General features: G+C 39.0%; 1 protein-coding gene across 1 annotated transcript in view; it reads right to left on the bottom strand.

The window, feature by feature from the left end:
* The window catches only part of CCDC170 (coiled-coil domain containing 170), a 151982-nt gene that overhangs the window by 122209 nt on the left and 8744 nt on the right, over positions 1 to 21029 (bottom strand). The window contains exons 2-3 of the mRNA XM_053709267.1: positions 13518 to 13594; positions 9754 to 9781 (exon numbers count right to left, since the gene is read on the bottom strand). Of these exons, the coding sequence (XP_053565242.1) occupies positions 9754 to 9781; positions 13518 to 13594 (105 nt within the window). The remainder of the gene's footprint in view (positions 1 to 9753; positions 9782 to 13517; positions 13595 to 21029) is intronic.

Below are 21029 nucleotides of genomic sequence, written 5' to 3'. Positions count from 1 at the left end.
TGGCAGCAAGCATTTACAACCATTTGTGCCATAATTGCACAAGCTGTTTGTAAATAATTTCAGTGAGAAACCTAAAATTGTGAAAAATGTAAAGTTTTTTTTTATTTGAACGTATTTGGCGGTGAAATGGTGGCATGAAATATACCAAAATGGGCCTAGATCAATACTTTGGGTTGTTTACTACACTACACTAAAGCTAAAATTACCCCAAAAAGCTCCCTACATGACATGCTCCCTAATTAACCCCTTCACTGCTGGGCATAATATATGTATGTGTCCAGTGGCATTTAGCGGCCTTCTAATTACCAAAAAGCAACGCCAAAGCCATATATGTCTGCTATTTCTGAACAAAGGGGATCCAGAGAAGCATTTACAACCATTTATGCCATAATTGCACAAGCTGTTTGTAAATAATTTCAGTGAGAAACCGAAGGTTTGTGAAAAAATTTGCGAAAAAGTGAACAATTTTTTGTATTTGATCGCATTTGGCGGTGAAATGGTGGCATGAAATATAACAAAATGGCCCTAGATCAATACTTTGGAATGTCTTTTAAAAATATATATATATACATGTCAAGGGATATTCAGGGATTCCTGAAAGATATCAGTGTCCCAATGTAACTAGCGCTAATTTTGAAAAAAAGTGGTTTGGAAATAGCAAAGTGTTACTTGTATTTATGGCCCTATAACTTGCAAAAAAAAACAAAGAACATGTAAACATTGGGTATTTCTAAACTCAGGACAAAATTTAGAAACTATTTGGCATCAGTGTTTTTTGGTGGTTGTAGATGTGTAACAGATTTTGGGGCTAAAAGTTAGAAAAAGTGTTTTTTCTTTTCATTTTTTCTTTTCATTTTTTTTATATATATTTTATAGTAAATTATAAGATATGATGAAAATAATGGTATCTTTAGAAAGTCCATTTAATAGCGAGAAAAACTGTATATAATATGTGTGGGTAAAGTAAATGAGTAAGAGGAAAATTACAGCTAAACACAAACACCGCAAAAATGTAAAAATAGCCTTTGTCCCAAACGGACGGAAAATGGAAAAGTGCTGTGGTCATTAAGGGGTTAATTAATAATTTTTATCAGACAGCATTATTATGAGTGTAACTGTACTTTTACATGTATTTTTCATGTGTTTTGTGCTCGTGTAACAGTTAACCAGAGCTCTGAATTTGCGCTAAATTATTTAGTGCTCAAGGAAACGCGTTTACTTTCAATTCATAATATGTAAGATATATCCGCTCCATGCAAAAAGCTGTGAAATACCCTGCTACAGCGCACCACTCGTAATCTAGCCCAATATAGGTAAAAGACTTTCCAAAAGGAAATATAAATTTAACAAATTTGATCATGCATGTGAGCTCTATATAAATATGTACAAATTATTATTATTATTATTATTATTATTATTATTATTATTATTATTATTATTATTATTATTGTTATTGTTATTATTTTATTTTATTTTTGAAAATAAGAGGAAAGGCTGATCTCTACACAGCTGGTCCGTGGGAATAGAAGCTCACTGGCTTGCAGGAAACGCTCTTCAGCTCCATTGGTGGACAGTGACACAACCCACAATCATAAATGAAAAATATTTATCTTCAACATAGGACCTGTTTTCCAAAAAAAACTGTAAAACATGTTAAGGTACTCTTTTTATTTCAGATGCAACAAAAATAAATAAAGGGATAGTCTAGTCAAAATTAAACTTTTATGATTCAGATAGCACATGCAATTTAAAGCAACTTTCTAATTTACTCCTATTATCAATTTTTCTTTGTTCCCTTGGTATCTTTATTTGAAAAAGCAAGAATGTACGCTTAGGAGCCGGCCCATTTTTTATTCCGAACCTGGGTAGGGCTTACTGATTGGTGGCTACATTTAGACACCAATCAGCAAGCGCTACCCAGGTGCTGAACCAAAAAAAAACACCTTTCTTTTTCAAATAAAGATACCAAGAAACAAAGAAAAATTGATAATCGGAGTAAATTAGAAAGTTGCTTAAATTTTTTGCATGCTCTATCTGAATCATGAAAGTTTAATTTTGACTAAACTATCCCTTTAATGCCCCTTAATTTTGTTTCTTCAATAATAAAAGTAAATGTCTCTATATTCTTTTTAAGTTGCTTTTTACCTCAGTTTACTGAATGTATTTTAATTATTTTATCATCATTATCTTTGATTGTGTTGTTACAACAGGTTGTGAGTACCTTGCTCAATCTGCAGTAAGTGTTTTTGACAACAGCGTGTTAAAAAAACCTTGATAACAATGTATACCTAACTACTTGTTTGGTTAAAAACAAATCCAAAACAAAACTAGTTCCGTTCCCTATGTACATAAGGCCTTAGTAACTAACACTGATTAGGTAAAAACATACACATGAGATAACTTTTAAAAACACTCCAATTCTTCAGACATGACACATAGGGTTACTAAAAATAACTGGAGCAAACATACATCTAGTTTTTTTTTTTTTTTTTTTTTTTTTTTAATAATTTTTTTTATTGAAGTTAAAGTATAGATTAACAAACAAAATTCGCCTGAGGCCAATGTTACATCAGAGTAAATAATACATTGTCTATAAACTGACATTATTAGAAAAATACACATGTAACAATATAATCACAAATTAAATCTTAATATGAAGATAGGCAAAAGTTTAGGCGAGGTGGAATATAACTTCATTTTATGTTATATTATTAACAAATTATCTCCACAGTACTATAGAAAACAATTAATAGAACATCAGAGTCAGAGATATCAGGCTGTGGAGATTTAGCTTATGTGTCAGCCACTCTTGGGCTGAGATATATAGGGGGGGGGATATTCAGCGGGTAAGCACCGCTATACATATAGGGGAGATGGTGGAGAGGCGGGGGGGCGGAGCCTTATATAAGTATGAGTATTTTAAAGTATGAGCTAGGAGCTTAGAAATGTTCAAGTGGAGGGACCCAAGAATTATCTAGGGAAGGTTATATCTAGTAAATCATAGAGCGGATTAGGGTGTTCACTGTCATTAAGCTTCCCCTCTAATTATATGATTGTACCTATAAGGTTGAAGGAAACTTAGCTAGTAGAGGAGCATTATCAGGGCTTAGGATGGCTTAGCACTGTCATCACAGTAAGACTTATAAGCTATGGGCCAGGAGAATATGGGGGTAGGCTGATTTTGACCAGGAGCGGGGATATTAGGAAGTGTGGAATATAGGGAACTTCTGGGGGAGCTCCTCACCTGGGGAAATGCTAGCTATAAGCGATGTGGGAAAAAGGAGTAAGGGTATGACCCGCAGGCAGCAAACCAGCGGGAAAGGGAGGAGAGGAGCTCAGCTGGAGCCGGAGATTCGTGCTACCAGTAAATTCTACATAGGGAGTATATCATTATTGGCAGGGAACATGTGCGGGCTAAGTAAAAGAATGCAACAATTCAAAAGATAGCTTTTGGGATAGGTTAGCTCTGGGCTCCAAACAAATTTATATAAATCTACACAGCATGTTGGTATGAATATAAAAGGGGTTAACTCCTCTGAGGGATGTAGATAGCGCCTAGAAAATGATAGGGGTTAACATAACCCTTCAATGAGAGTGCAACTTGCATAAAGAACAGTGCTGATGACAAGATACAAACATTTAAAACTTCCTATAAACTTCTAAATCTATTAAACTCTAACCATCATATAAACTGGGAAGATTTTAGAGAAGAACAAAAATAAGCTAATTAGAAAGATGTAGCTACCTCCTCTATTCAGCATTAGAGTTTCAGCAGCCTCTGAGAGGAGAAACACAGCCATAGTTATTACATAAGGGTCCATGACAGAGAGGGCATGAGCTCTTAATCGCAAAATGTAGGTAATGCAAATAGACTATTATAAACCAATACTGGACCTGTTCTTTTCTAAATTAAGTAGAGTTAAGCTCTATGTAGTATGCTTATGGTAGTAAAATTATACGTCTTTGTCAAAAGCAAACACAGACATACACAGGAGTATAGTATAAATATGTAGAATGGAACTCCTCTTAGGAATAAGGAGAATATGCACAAAATCCAGCATTAGTGAAAACAGACAGAAGTTGCATGCTTAGGGTGATATGTAGTGTCAGAAGGGTTTCACTTCATGGCATATCAAGTGTAAACAGCATTCCATAATGTGGATATATTTAGTGTGACTATTAACATAATCTCATGTATAGCTCGGTATATATAGCAGTTAATGAGCAACATTTATCAGTGAGCTCAAGAGTGGCGAGACAATATATAGAAAGAAACTGTAGGAGTTCTCTTGCCTCCAGTACTGAGATAGGGTATCGCTAATAGTAGGGTCATAACATAGACAGGGTGTTAGCAAGGCATATGGCTAGAAGAGGGTCACTGCATCTAATACTGCAAAGAGTGTGACATATTTAGAATGCTGTTGTATGAGTGTGTATATAGTAGTGAACGTTCTATAAAAGCTGCAACACTCTAAAAATTATCAAATAGAGTAAGGAGTGTATACCACCTAAGTAGTAGTAGTTATGCAAGAATTATGCAGTTGTGCAGATGGGGCATTTTAATACACAATACAGGTATACACAATATGCCCCAAATCTACCCCTAGTCACAGAAGCCAGAGTATATACGTCATAGAATATGAGAGTAGTATAGGGTGACTTTACATATAGATATGGAGGCATAGGAGACAAAGAGAAAAACAATAGTAAATCCAATAATAAAATATTACCTAACATTAGTCATAATTGTCAAGCTCACATAGCAATTAATATCTGCAGCCTTGTAGGCAGCTGCTGATAGATGATTTTAGCAATACCGGAAGATCTTACCAAGAATTAAGCATGTGTCCGATGAGAAAATAAAACTATTTTTATAAGCTGTTTGCATATGTCAAATCAAACTAATATATCAAGACATAATAAACATCGCCTTAAACTTGGTTTCTGCATAGGCCTGGTGATGGTAATATGATAAGATAGATAAAGGTCCGTCATCTTAAATACCTTAACTAAAAGTAGGTTAGCTTTACTGAATAAAAATAACATTAGTGGGATGTACAATGAATACTAGAATAAGAGTGCATAAATTAGGTAAATAACAGGCATAGTAGGTTGGACCCAATGATCAAATTTGAACATTCTCACGTAGGAGTCTTAATCTTGGTATCCTGCACATTCAGACCGGCTAGAAATAGCAAAGTCCAAGAGCCGGGAGTACCTGCATTGGGAGGAGAGCAGAATTACCCAACACCTATCTTCACGGCAAACATAGGACTGGCTCTCAACACCTGTACTTGTGAAGGAGCATGGGGCTGTCATCCGGTAGATCTCTGAGGTGTCTGCTCACGGGGTCCCGGCTGGGCGATCTGGTAAGGTAAGGTACACAAAATGTCTCTGGGCTTAGGTGGCTGCGCGGGCGTTACCAGTGTTGGAAGTGTAACAGCGCGATCCCCATAACCCTTTCTCTGCACTATCAAACTGGAGCAGGACTTAACTTCAGAAGAAAAAGTTACGTGAGATCTAAAGGCCTTCCCCGAATTGAGCTGTGCTGAGTGCGCATCCAGTCCGGCTGCTATCTGTGTATCCGCAGTTATGCGCCTTGAAAGTGAGTTGCCGACCATCTCCTCTGATCTAACTCCCGTTTCTGGAGTATGTCTGTCTCCTCTTACCTCCCACCAGGAGTCGGCCATATCTTCCATAGCGAGGGCAGGGGGAAAAGAACCAGGGCTAATTGTAGTTCTTCTCGGAGTGGAAAGAGGTTCATCCCCTCTCATAAGCGATTCTACTGGGGTATTTCCCTTAAGGCTGCGATCATCATCAGATATCTCCAGTGTTAAAATGGCCGGCTCCACGTGTGTCTCTCGTATTATAGAGATCAGGTTATCAAAGTTCCTGTCCATCTTCTGCTCCAGTTCTAATAGCATTCGACAGGTAAAGGAGCTAGCTTCCTCCATATTTGCAAAGTATATATTCCTAGGGTGTCAGAAGTGTACCAGGAGTTATTGTAAACTGGGAGTGAGCAATGCAGACCTGTTATTAGATCGTAGCTGAGAGCTTGGAGCTGGAGTCGGTCTCTGGGATCATTCACGCGGCAAACTCAGATTTAATGTAGTCACTAACTTTATATTTAGTGTTAGTTAGCTTCTATGTTGTAGACGGAGCCACTTAATGAAGATATTCTAGTTATATCTTAGGTATCCCCCAGAGCTTAAGAAAATGCGGCCATTCCTGTTCATAGCTTGGACACGCCCCCTACATCTAGTTTTTAAAGGGACAGTCAACATTATCAAAAACTATCCTTCAACAGAATCCTGTATATCAGTAATATAGTATACCCCTTTATATAGTATTTCAAATTGCAGTATTTTATAAATACTTTACCTCTGAAATTACTGTTCCTCTGTTGTCTCTGTCTGCTCCCACCCCCAGGGATCAGATTATTTTTAGCAGCAATTATTTTAAGCATATCAAAGGCTTCTGTTAGGCTGGACAGCTTGCTTGGTGACTATAATTAAAAAAAATGCAGCAGCGAGGGAGGTTTATGGGGGCATGAAATGAACAGCACTTTTCTACTGAGCATGTGCAAGAGATCACAATGTATGTCTGTGATTTGCTGATCGCTGTTACATGATACAGGAGTCAGGGCAGTGGTGTATTTAGGTTTTGTGCTGCCTTAGGCTGCCTTAGGCACTCAAAGTTCTGCCAGTACGGTTCTTTTCTTTTTGGCCCAGCTCCAGTGTTCTGGGCTTATTATTGAGATCCTTGTTGGAGGCCGAGTCAGCCTCTATTCAAGCCTCCCTCGGTAGTTACACTCCTGTACCCATCGAGAGCAGTGCTGTCTCACTCGCCACTGCAATATTCCCCTACACAATTTATTGCTAAAGCAAGGTTGGCGGTTTTTGTGATGAAGCTATCAATGGTTGTGAAGGCAAGGCGGATGCTATTGAACTCACTTTGTCTTCTCTCAAGGGTCTCACAAGACTCTTGAAAAAGGCCTGTGAGAGGCCAAAATGCATTGACCAAGCATCTGGTAAGCCTTATTTCTACATCTATATCTACTTTGAGCATACTACACTATATTGATTATCTTTCACAGATAAATCCAGCTAGGAGCAGATCTTTCACAGATAAATCCAGCTAGGAGCAGAACATCCACTAAAATCTCTGGATTTCCACCTGTGGTCGCAGCACTAACCCTGCAGCACCCAGCTGCACTAATCTCGCAACACCCAACTGAACCTTGAGAATAATTTTTCATTCACTAACTTTCATCACTTAGACTTATATTGTACCTACGAATGTATTTATCCTAACTTCAACACATTTTTTCATCTTTTTTCATCAATGGCATCTTTTGACAATTTCTGCTAAAAAAATTCTCATTTTTTTCACATTTCTACATTTTTGTATTTTTATCCTTTGTTGAAGGATTATCTTCCCCAAACCCCCCCCCCCACTATTTTTCACTATTTTTTGAGCTTTCAGTCACATCCCCTTTTTTCTCCTACACCATCACTAATGAGGGATCATCTGTAACATAACTATATTGGACTCTACCTCAGTATACGCTTGGAAATTCTACATCATATTTTCACTGAACCTGGGATTACAAATTACACACCTCGGGCCAAGACCCTGCTGGGTGCTTAGTGCCCCATTTGTGTACCAAGGTGGTGTAGTACTGCTTTAGTGGTACTTTCTTTAGTGGTACTTTTTCCATATATATATATATATATATATATATATATATATATATATATATATATATATGGAAAAAGTACCACTAAAGAAAGTACCACTAAAGCAGTACTATATAGTGTATATATAGCTTTTATTTGCATATTATTATCAAGATTGTCTACTGTCACATCTTACCAGTCTTTTTGTATGTTGATAACATGGATCCATGTTAATGTACTATTTGTATATTCCACATAGGTACCTTTGCATATTGCATATTATTTATTGTTTTAAACTTTTGTTTTAAGTATTATTGTTTTAACTGTCAACATTTATTGTCATTAATAAATACACGTGTACTACCTATTCACATCCTAGCCCACTTCTAGTTGAAGAGCTCAGGCTACATCCAAATATTCTTAGAGTTCCTTATTGACAGCTAGAGGTCAAGACAGCCGGAGCATATAGGATTATACAGGCGCTAGGTATATATTCCTTCAATCATGAACCCTTTTTCTTTGGCCCAGCCAGTGTGCAGATTAGGGGTACTGAGACTAACATTGCTACTTCTGCCATAAGATTCACAGCAGATTGATCAGAAGACCAAACATCTATAGTAGCCTGTAGAAAGAAGCCGTGTTTTCTACTTAGATATATGAAGGTAAAGACCCATAAATGGGCAGTGAAGCAGAAGGGCCAAACGCTTCAATTGGTGGCTAATGGTAAGTTTAATAGATAAGCCTGCAAGCAGGTATGAAGCTCAGAATCAGGGACTGGCCCTCTCAAATAGGGACAGTTGTGATGTCTGCATTTGGAGACATTTGTGCATAATTTGCCTGCTATGTTTTGTTTCTCAACCTCAATAAAAATAAAACAAACAAACAAACAAAAATTGTGAAGCCTCTGAGGAATAGGGATGGGCGAATGTGTAAATTTTCGAATTTCGAATGTAGAACGAATGTTATTACCGAAATTCGAATTCTAAATCCGAATGTTGATAAGAACGAATATTCTTAAAAATTCAAAAATCGAATGTTATTTACAGTTTTCAAATGTCACTTTCGAATTCGAATGTTTATAATTATATCGAATGTCCACATTCAAAATTTCGAATTTAACATTCTATTTAACAAATACTATTCAGAAGTTCAATAGTTCATGTGGTAGGGCGGGAATCTAGTAAATTGATATATAATAGATACAAATATATAATTTCGAATGTTTCCATATAGAATATTGCATAATTCGAATATTACATTTAAAGAAAGCATTAGAAATACTATTACAAACATATAAATTCAAATTTTTCTAATTCAAATATAAATTCAAATTTTTCTAATTCGAATATTGCATAATTCAAATATTACATTTAAAGAAAAAGCATTAGAAATACTATTACAATCTAAATTCGAATTTTTCGAATTCGAATATTGCATAATTCGAATATTACATTTAAAGAAAAAGCATTAGAAATACTATTACAATCTAAATTCGAATTTTTCGAAAAGAATATTTTCGAATGTAATCGTAAAATTCGAAACTGAACATTCGAAAATCGAATGTTAGAATGTTATGTAAACATTCGAAATTCGATTCGAACGAACGAATGTGTTAAAATTCGTGCCGTTTTTCGAATGTTGTGAAACATTCACCCATCCCTACTGAGGACTAGAGCTGGACTCCTTCAGCATAGATTATATGAAATGCAAATATATGAACTGAGATACAGTAGTCTCTTTATTACATATTCAGGTAGATTCAGAAAGATATTCTGCACATTTTCAGTCTTATCTGCTTACAATTCATGTCACTACGCTTCAATCCATCCACATATTTTCATGCTCATTTCAAAAGAAATGTAAGTGAATATGCAACCTTTAATTCAAGCTTATGGTTGCATATTGCATGCAGCTGAAATCAAGTAAAATCATGTATATTTGCTTAAAAAAACATAAATATTTGCTTAGAAACCACATGGAAGTTTGTATTTAGGTATTTAATCACATTTGCAATAACTTTTTTAAAAAATAGGAACAGTGCTTTATGTGTAAAATCACAGTCTTGTTTACTCACCTTTAGTAGATCTGTTTTATTCTTATTCCTAAAAGCAAACAAAATATAATGAACATAAAATCATTTTCTGGTAAGATAATGTATATTTTAAAATTAAAAAATGTTATACATATAAAACGCATCTTCTAATTTAAACATACAGGGCTAGATTATATACGGAGAGGAACCCATAATCTGCGCTCAATTCTTTTTTACGTGAGTGGTACTGAGAGCGAGATTATATCTATATTTTAAGACATACAAATAGTAATACATTTGTCCCAATGAATCCCTATGCAAAAGCCCTTTCAGGACATTTTTTTTCTAACACATGACAATGACATATAACTTTGACCCCTTTTTAATGCAATAAAATGTATTTATAATGTTAATATGAGTATTATTGTACTGACCAATTTATTTTTGATGTGTTTTGTGCAACTTTTTAGGTTTGCGACGGTGCAATCACATTTGGTTAGAACTTCTAATGTGAGTACAATTACGGGTGAGCCCATAAAGTCACAATTTTGCCCAAACACGAGCACACGGAAGCGTGCGCTCAATTTGTAGTTTATCTCACAGTATTTTGAAAAAGCTTAAAAACAAATTATAATTGACACTGCAGATTTAGTGCATTACCACCATGGTAGGGTACATGCCCACCTACACTCTAAGTTCTACCTTCCCACCTAAATTAATTATTAAATAAACAGCCATACCCATAGGGAGCAAATAGTTAAAACCTTTATTGACAAATGTGTCAGACAAAGTTTACAATAACACCACATCCAATTGCTCTCTTCATCCTGCCACAACCACCTACGAAATATCTCCAAAATTCGTCCGTTTCTGAGTGCTGAAAATTCTAAACAGCTAATCCACTCCCTGGTAATTTCCCGACTTGACTACTGGTCTCCCTCTCTCCCGCCTCTCTCCCCTCCAATCCATCCTAAATGCCTCTGCCAGGCTAATCCACCTCTCTCGACGCTCTGTTTCTGCTGCACCTCTCTGTGAGTTCCTTTACTGGCTCCCCATTCACAGCAGAGTTAAATTCAAAATTCTCACCCTGACCTACAAAGCCCTCACCAATGCTGCCCCACCCTTCCTTTCCTCACTCATCAACAAATATACTCCAGCCCACTCCCTAAGATCCAACAATGACCTGCTTCTTGCGTCCTCTACCATCACCTCCCATGCTAGACTACAGAACTTCTCTCATGCGGCACCAACCCTCTGGAACGCACTTCCTCGAGCTGTCAGACTTGCCTCTAACCTCTCCTCCTTTAAACGTTCCCTAAAGATCTTTCTGTTTAGGGAAGCTTATCACCCAACTCATTAACAAACTAACATCACTTAACTAACAGTTGCCCTTATCTATCTCCTCACTAATATCATTCTCACCTTTGCAGGCCCCACCTCCTGTTTCCCATCCTTCTACCCATCTAGATTGTAAGTTCCACAGGGAATAGGGCCCTCAAGTCCCCCTGTATTTGTCTGTAAAATGTTGTCTTTTTTGTATTGTTTCTCCATTGTACTTTTAATCTTGTACCCATGGGCAGCGCTGTGGAATCTGTTGGCGCCTTATAAATAAAGAATAATAATAATAATAAAAATATACTCTTTGATAGTCTTCGTTTTTGGATTCTGTACCATGGTCTAACTGTCCCAGGATTGTATCTCACATTGAAAAAAAAGGTGTGTACTTAGCACGATATCTATTACAGTGGGAATCAGACAAAAGACTTTAAGTGGTCTTCAGTCTTTATTTCTTTGCATATTGTAAAATCTCATGCACTTGATATTTAAAGGGACAGTCTGGTCAAAATTAAATTTTCATGATTCAGATAGGGCATGTAATTTTAAGCAACTTTCTAATTTACTCATACCTACAATTAGCCACCAATCAGCAAGGGCTACCCAGGTTCTGAACCATAAATGGGCCGTCTCCTAAGCTTACATAGATATTGACGGCAGATAAGAGCCATAGGCCCAGCAAGTCTGCCCCACCTTACCTAACAGTATAAACTTATCTAGTTCGTAGGATAGCCCTATGCTTGTCCCATGCATTTTTAAAGTCCCCCACAGTGTTTGTTGCTACTACCTCTTGAGGAAGTTTATTCCATAAATCAATCACTCTTTCTGTAAAGAAGTGCTTCCTCAAATTACTCCTGAATCTACTACCCTTTAGCTTGAGCTCATGACCCCTTGTTCTTGAATTTTCCATTTTATGTAAAATACCCACAGCCTCAGTTTTACTAAACCCTTTAATGTACTTGAAAGTTGCTATCATATCACCTCTTTCCCTTCTCTCCTCTAAGCTATACATATTTAGGTCATTGAGCCTATCCTGGTAAGTTTTATTTTTTAGACCATGTACCATTTTGGTAGCCCTCCTTTGCACAGATTCAAGTTTGTTAATATCCTTCTGAAGATATGGCCTCCAGAACTGCACACAATACTCAAGATGAGGCCTAACTAATGATCTATAAAGTGGCATAAGAACCTTACTATTTCTGCTGCAAATACCTCTACCAATACATCCAAGCATTCTGCTAGCCTTACTCGCTGAATGCTTAGATGTATTGGTAGAGGTATTTGCATACCTGCTTTTCAAATAAAGATACCAAGAGAACGAAGAAAATTTGATTATAGGAGTAAATTAGAAAGTTGCTTAAAAATGCATGCTCCATCTGAATCATAAAATAAATAAAATGGGTTTCATATCCCTTTAAGTTATACATTTTAAAAATAAAATTAAAGTTGAAAAAGAGGGTGCCACATAGCGTAATACAGTTTGAACCAAATTCAAGTTGAAATGAATCAAAAATGCTTACCAAATGAATATGCACCGTACTGTGACCGGTGCTAACAAGCCGGCTAACACTCACAGTGGTTAGTACACTGGTGTCTGTGGTATACTGCGTCTGGATGAAGATCAAGTGATTCTGTCTGACTCCGTGTTGGGTCGATCACTTTCTTAACCAACGTGATATTGCTGTATTAGATTCACACTGCAAATAATGTGTGAGACCTTGATCCTTGCAAATTGACGATAAAAGCAAAAGGACAACCTCCGTAAAAGTTAAAAGATATTTATTCCATACAAGTACCGCTACGCGTTTCTCGACCGTAACTGGTCGTTTCCTCAGGCATGAAATAAATTCCATTATTTCATGCCTGAGGAAACGACCAGTTACGGTCGAGAAACGCGTAGCGGTACTTGTATGGAATAAATATCTTTTAACTTTTACGGAGGTTGTCCTTTTGCTTTTATCGTCAATTTGCAAGGGTCAAGGTCTCACACATTATTTGCAGTGTGAATCTAATACAGCAACATCACGTTGGTTAAGAAAGTGATCGACCCAACACGGAGTCAGACAGAATCACTTGATCTTCATCCAGACGCAGTATACCACAGACACCAGTGTACTAACCACTGTGAGTGTTAGCCGGCTTGTTAGCACCGGTCACAGTACGGTGCATATTCATTTGGTAAGCATTTTTGATTCATTTCAACTTGAATTTGGTTCAAACTTTATTACGCTATGTGGCGCCCTCTTTTTCAACTTTAATTCTACAGAATCCCCACACCGAGGATCAGAGGAGCTGCCATCAACGGAACAAGAGCCACCACGGAGCTGCATTCACTCCACTCTTCTTGTCTCACAGGAGCCATTTGGCAATATCGATCCAATCATCTAACTGACGGTTTGTGCAGTGACTGATTCACTCTTTTTTTTAGCGCACCCCAACTGTTTGGATACATTTTAAAAAGTTTTGAGTACCTTCCCACACTGCGGGATGCCTGTAAGTCATCCATGAGTTCCAATTGCCTTCTATACTGGGTGGAGAGGTCTTGCTCCTTTATAACATACAAATTAAATGTCAGTTAATTAAGATGTAAAAAACAAAATATGCTCATTTATTTACAGGATTAATAAAGAGGAAGAAAAAATATTGTTAAACAATGGCTAGAATTCAAAACTAAAACATAATAAATTTATTTATGTCTTATAGTACTGTTTATTAAAAAAAAAATTAAAAACAGATTACATTGATACACACTGATAGTAATATCCGGAATCAGCAGGAAAATTGTCAAAATGACATAGATAGACATTAGCAAACCATAGCTCATACCTGTGAATGTAATAAACACAAAATAACATAAATAACTTTCCACTTATAGGCCCTGATGATCGAAACGTCCACAATGTGCGTATATATATTCAAAAGGGATCTGTCGCAGAAACAGGATTGCTGGTTAAATATTCAAATCTGCTGACATCAGTGTTTGAAGGTAGTCTCGCACAGAGATGCGTTTACTATACATTTCAGTGGGTGCAATGTAAATGATCCCTTTAGACAGTGTTGTTTGGCAATAACATTTACATGTGTCAAATAGGTGGGGTTTTGTGAGTTTGTAGTATTCAAAGCACTGACCTCCATCTTAGATACACCTTTCAGTTTTATTAGTCTCGCCAGCTTTTCAGTAGCGAGATTTTCTATTGTGTTAAAACATAGCATGTACATAGCATGTACAAGTAGAGTGAAACTAAGTTTACATATGTTTACATATGTATTATTTGAAGTGTTCCTACAGAGAAACCGTTTTTGTTTCAGCAAACACACAGTATATGTTGTGCAAGAACACTTCGAATACAACCCCCCCACCCCTGCTGTAATCGCAGATGAGTGGTGATGTGAGTGGACTTTTGCTGAAGCTGCGATCCCTATTGTTTCCTATTCGTCCTAAAGCACGTGTACACGGGCCATTTTTTTGCAGTACAGCGGTTCCACCCCTTGCTCTCTCTCTATCCCCCCTCTCTTTTGCTCTTTCCCCCCTCTCTTTTGCTCTCTCTCTCCCCCTTTCTTCTGCTCTCTCTCTCCCCCTCTCTCTCTATTTTGCTCTCTCTCCCCCTCTCTATTTTGCTCTCTCTCTCTCCCCCTCTCTATTTTGCTCTCTCTCTCTCCCCCTCTCTATTTTGCTCTCTCTCTCCCCCTCTCTATTTTGCTCTCTATCCCCCCTCTCTATTTTTCTCTTTTTCCCCCTCTCTTTTGCTCTCTCTCCCCTCTCCCTTTTGCTCTCTTTCTCCCCCTCTCTTTTCCTCCCTCTCTTTTACGCTCTCTCTTTCCCTCTTTTTGCACTCTCCCCCTCTCTTTTATGCTCTCTCTCTCGCTCTCTCTCTCTCTCTCCCCCTCTCTTTTGCTGTCTCTCTCCCTCTCTTTTGCTCTCTCTATCCCCCTCTTTTGCTCTCTATCTTCCCCCTTTCTTTTGCTCTCTCCCCCTCTCTTTTGCTGTCTCTCTCCCTCTCTTCTGCTCTCTCTACCCCCCTCTTTTGCTCTCTCTCTCTCTCCCCCTCTCTCTTTTGCTCTCTCCCCCCCTCTCTTTTGCTCTCTCTCCCCCCTCTTTCTTGCTCTCTCTATCCCCCCTCTTTTGCTCTCTCTATCCCCCCTCTTTTGTTCTCTCTCTCCCCTTTCTTTTGCTGTCTCTCTCCCCCTCTCTTTTGCTGTCTCTCTCCACCTCTCTTTTGCTCTCTCTCCCCCTCTCTTTTGCTCTCTCTCCCCCTCTTTTATGCTCTCTCTCTCCCCTCTCTTTTGCTCTCTCTCTCTCCCCCTCTCTTCCCCCCCTCTCTTTTACGCTCTCTCTCCTCCCTCTCTTTTGCGCTCTCTCTCCTCCCTCTCTTTTGCTCTCCCCCCCTCTTTTGCTCTCTCTCACCTCTCTTTTGCTTTCTCTCTCCCCCTCTCTTTCCCCCCCTCTCTTTTGCATGCTCTCTCTCTTTCCCCTCTTTTGCGCTCTCCCCCTGTCTTTTGCTCTCTCTCCCCTCTACTTTGCTATCTCTTTCCCCTTTCTCCCCCTCTCTTTTGCTCTCTCTCCCCTCTCTTTTGCTCTCTCTACCCTCTCTTTTGCTCTCTCTCTCCTCTCTTTTGCTCTCTCTCTCCCCCTCTCTCTTGCCCCTCTTTTCCTCCTTCTCTTTTGCGCTCTCTCTTCCCCTCTCTTTTGCGCTCTCCCCCCTTTCTTTTGCTCTCTCTCCCCCCCTCTATTTTGCTCTCTCTCTCTCCCTCTCTTTTGCTGTCTCTCTCCCTCTCTTTTGCTCTCTCTATCCCCCTCTTTTGGTCTCTCTCTCCCCCCCTTTTGCTCTCTCTCTCCCCCCTTTCTTTTGCTCTCTCCCCCCTATTTTTTGCTGTCTCTCTCCCTCTCTTTTGCTCTCTCTATCTCCCCTCTTTTGCTCTCTCTATCCTTCCTCTTTTGCTCTCTCTAGCCTTCCTCTTTTTCTCTCTCTCTGCCTCTATTTTTCTCTCTCTACCCCCCTTTCTTTTGCTCTCTCTCTCTCCCCCCTTTCTTTTGCTCTCTATTCCCCCTCTTTTGCTCTCTCTATCCCCCCTCTTTTGCTCTCTCTATCCCCCCTCTTTTGCTCTCTCTCTCCCCTTTCTTTTGCTCTCTTTCCCCCTCTCTTATGCTGTTTCTCTCCCCTCTCTTTTGCTCTCTCTCCCTCTCTTTTGCTCTTTCTCTCCCCCTCTCTTTTGCTCTCTCTCTCCCCTCTCTTCTACTCTCTCTTCCCCTCTCTTTTGCTCTCTCTCTCCCTCCTCTCTTATGTTCTATCCCCCTCTCTTTTGCTCTCTCTCTCCCCTCTTTTTTGCTCTCTCTCCCCCCTCTCTTTTGCTCTCTCTCTCCCTCCTCTTTTATGTTCTATCCCCCTCTCTTTTGCTCTCTCTCTCCCCTCTCTTCTGCTCTCTCTCTCTCTCTCTCCCCCTCTCCTTTGCTCTCTCTCCCCCAATCTTTTGCTGTCCCTCTCCCTCTCTTTTGCTCTCTCTATCCCCCACTTTTGCTCTCTCTATCCCCCCTCTTTTGCTCCCTCTCTCTCCCCTCCTCTCTTTTGCTCTCTCCCCCCTCTCTTTTACTGTCTCTCGCCATCTCTTTTGCTCTCTATCCCCCCTCTTGTGCTCTCTACCCCCCTCTTTTGCTCTCTTTCTCCCCCCCTCTCTTTTGCTCTCTCTCCCCCTCTCTTTTGCTCTCTCCCCACGTTCTTTTGCTCTCTCTATCCCCCCTCTTGTGCTCTCTGTCTCCCCTTTATTTTGCTCTTTTAACCCCCTCTCTTTTGCTGTCTCTCTCCCCCTCTCTTTTGCTCTCCCTCTCTCCCTCTATTTTGCTCTCTCTCCTCCTCTCTTTTGTTCTCTCTCTTACTCCTCCCTCTATTTCCCCCTCTCTTTTGCGCTCTCTCTCTCTCCCCTCTCTTTTGTGCTCTCCCCCCTCTCTTTTGCTCTCTCTCTCCCCTCTTTTTTGCTCTCTCTCCCCCCTCTCTTTTGCTCTCTCTCTCCCTCCTCTTTTATGTTCTATCCCCCTCTCTTTTGCTCTCTCTCTCCCCTCTCTTCTGCTCTCTCTCTCTCTCTCTCCCCCTCTCCTTTGCTCTCTCTCCCCCAATCTTTTGCTGTCCCTCTCCCTCTCTTTTGCTCTCTCTATCCCCCTCTTTTGCTCTCTCTCTCCCCCCTCTTTTGCTCCCTCTCTCTCCCCTCCTCTCTTTTGCTCTCTCCCCCCCTCTCTTTTACTGTCTCTCGCCATCTCTTTTGCTCTCTATCCCCCCTCTTGTGCTCTCTACCCCCCTCTTTTGCTCTCTTTCTCCCCCCCCCCCCTCTTTTGCTCTCTCTCCCCCTCTCTTTTGCTCTCTCCCCACGTTCTTTTGCTCTCTCTATCCCCCCTCTTGTGCTCTCTGTCTCCCCTTTATTTTGCTCTTTTAACCCCCTCTCTTTTGCTGTCTCTCTCCCCCTCTCTTTTGCTCTCTCTCTCTCCCTCTATTTTGCTCTCTCTCCTCCTCTCTTTTGTTCTCTCTCTTACTCCTCCCTCTATTTCCCCCTCTCTTTTGCGCTCTCTCTCTCTCCCCTCTCTTTTGTGCTCTCCCCCCTCTCTTTTGCTCTCTCTCTCCCCCTCTCTTTTGCTCTCTCTCCCCCCTCTCTTTTGTTCTCTCTCTCTCGCCCCTTTCTTTTGCGCTTTCTCTCTCTCTCTGCCTCTCTCTCCTCTTTTGCGCTCTCCCCCCTCTCTTTTGCTCTCTTTCCCCTCTCTTTTGCTCTCTCTCTCTCCCCTTTCCCCCCTCTCTTTTGCTGTCTCTCTCCCTCTCTTTTGCTCCCTCTATCCCCTTCTTTTGCTCTCTCTATTCCCCCTCTTTTGAGCTCTCTCACGTTGTCCGCACGGCCCCGCCCGGCCCGCCCACATCACGTCTGACCCAGCACAGCCCCACCCACATCACGTCCGTCACGCCTGACCCCGCACAACCCCACCCACATCGCGTCCGGCAGCGCAGTCTCCACTGTGCATGACAGTTTTGGACAAACACACTTGGCCTTTTATATTATAGGATCGGAGACACATTACCATTTGTCAGAACAGAGAGGTTCAGCCCACTTTTTTTTAATATATTACCAGACCCATAGATTGTGAGACTGACAAGGCCAAAAAGGCAATTTCTCATTGGTCTGACAATATATTGATCCTCAGGGCCATAGTGACAATTTAGTGGCAACAGTGACTATAAGAATTCTAACTAAAAGTTACTGTATGTCTATAATGAAGGGCAGAATATTATAAAGAAAAGCAAAATAGAATAAAGAAAGTATTCACTTTTATGATGAAGTTTTCCACAACAACCCTAAGGAAATAAAGCATAATGGGCATGATACCTTTATGCTAAATCACTTGAAAGTAATGCAGCATACTTGTAAAAAAAGCTGACTAGAAAATCTTATCTGGATATCTCTGTGTAAATAATTGAGATATTTTACCTCAAAATGTATTCAGCTCACCAGAGTAATTACTCTGTGGACAGTTATCTTTTAGCTACTTTTATCTGCAAGGTGAAAAAAACAATCTGACACAATCAACATCATCAGTGCTGAGTTCATACTTAGCTTTACTGTGATCCCATGGTATTTTCACCAAAATCTTACTAGGTTTCATAGTTAAAAGGACAGTCTAGTAAAAATTAAACTTTCATGATTCAGATAGGGAATGCAATTTTAACAAATTTTTAATTTACTTTTATCATTAAATTTGCTTTGTTCCCTTGGTGGTATTTTTCAAAAGCTAAACCCAGGTAGGTTCAAACTGATTTCTAAATCGTTGAAAACCGCCTCTTAGCTCAGAGCGTTTTGAAAGTTTTTCACAGTTAGACAGCACTAGTTCATGTGTGTCATATAGATAACATTGTGTTCACTCCCATGGAATTATTTAGGAGTCCTCACTGATTGGCTAAACTGCATGTCTGTCAAAAGCACTGAGATAAAGTGGCAGTCTGCAGAGGCTTAGATAAAAGGTAATCACAGAGGTAAAACATATATTAATATAACTGTGTTGGTTATGCAAAACTGGGGAATGGGTAATAAAGGGATTATCTATCTTTTTAAACAATAACAATTCTGGTGTAGACTGTCCTTTTAACGTCCTTAACTTGAGGAGGGAAAAAATGTGACTGTGTTGCAGATTATCTTATCAAGTCATGCGACAAGCATCCTGATTGGCTGCTTCAAGTCCCTTTACAGTGGGATGAGGCTTACTAAGGACATTTTGAGGTAAAAATATCATAGAAATGTTCATGTGATATTTTGATTATTTTTTTATAATTATTACTGTTTTCTGTTCTTAAAAAGCAACTTTTCAATTGATGGCACAGGTTGTGTCTTTATCAGATATCTATCCCTCTACACATCATATCATAATAGTTGCAATAACTTAAATTGTATTCATAGAAACAATTTTGTGTATGTATACCCTTTAGACAAACAGGAGCTAGCAGAAATCTGTAGACATCAGTATACATCTACAACTTTCATAAGCAAAACTATACATTGTTACAAAAACTCCCAGATGGACTATATAAATGGATGATCTACAAAACATTATATGCAAATAAAAATCTAGTGTACAATGTCTCTTTAAAAAAGACATTGCACACTTAAAAAATTACTAATATCCCATTAAAGGATAAAAGGACTAAAGTCAAAATTAAACTTTCATGATTCAGATAAATCACACAATTTTAAACAACTTTCTAATTTACTTCCATTAAAAAAAAATTGCACAATCATTTTATATGCACACTGTCTGAGACACCAGCTCCTACTGAGCATGTGCAAGAATTCACAGTATATACATATATGCAATCTGTGATTGGCTGATGGTTGTCACATGATGCGGAAAATAGAACTATGACATTTGTCAGAAAAAAATCTACTAATCTGAACTTCAGCCTACTTTTGCGATGTATTTTTATTATGCATTTTTTTTATTAGGAAATTCAACTGTATGTAGTGGTCCTTTAACTTTAAAAAGCAAAATTACATCAAACAATCAACTTTATAGTCAAAACAGATCTGCTTTGGGTATCATGCAATTGATGTTGATGAAAGTGTGAAAGGGTAATGCAAAAAGTTTTGTTTTTTGTTTGTATCTTGGTTGGAAAAGAGTACATTTTATCAAAACTGGAAAGTCCTATGATCTACAGGGACATACTGGATGTTCCAAGACAATAACCTTGAACATTATCCAGCTTCTATACAAAAGAATCACTATATTTTCAAAACAAGTTCATTAAAAAATGCAAAAAATTAATTATATTTAAATAAATATATAATAAATCAATACTATATTTTTAACATCTAATAAAACACTTTACAATACACTGGTGCTTTGGATAGGGTGATATTGAAATGATCGGGGGTGGGGGGGCATAGACTTTGCCCAGAGACCCAGTGAGGTCTAGTTAATAACTTTTTAGCTGCTGAAGGTAGAAGGAAATCTATATATCATATCTAAGGACACACTTCCACAAGTTTAAAAAAGTAGTTTTATTCAGGATAGGAATAGTTTGTTTTCATTTCTTTTTTTTTTTTAAAAAAAAAGAGTCTCATTAAGCCCTTGATCCTTTTTGATGTAGGTACTACGTCACACAGTACTTTGCCTTGCGTACTGTGTTGACGCAATACCTACATCCAGCACATAGGTGAAGGCAGCAACTGGGGGGGAGGGCAGAAGGCATTTGCCTTCATATGTTAAGGAAGCACAATCGTTAAAGATTATGGGCCCCATTTATTAAGCTGTGGATGCAGCCTAGTTAAGCAGCTGCTGTCTTAAGACTGCTGATACTTAAGCTCTCCGCCACATAATGCAGCAAATGCTGCCCGCTCACTGTGAAGCTGCATAGACAGGATCTCAGGAGTGAACCCTGTCCGCCCGGCTTTTAATAAGTGGAGCCCAATGACACTGTTTGTGTCACTGTCTGGAAAGACCTTGCGATGGAGCCATTGGG

The sequence above is a fragment of the Bombina bombina genome, chromosome 4 (assembly GCF_027579735.1).
Source record: "Bombina bombina isolate aBomBom1 chromosome 4, aBomBom1.pri, whole genome shotgun sequence".
Lineage (NCBI taxonomy): Eukaryota > Metazoa > Chordata > Amphibia > Anura > Bombinatoridae > Bombina > Bombina bombina.
This window is presented reverse-complemented; position numbering and strand designations above follow the sequence as displayed.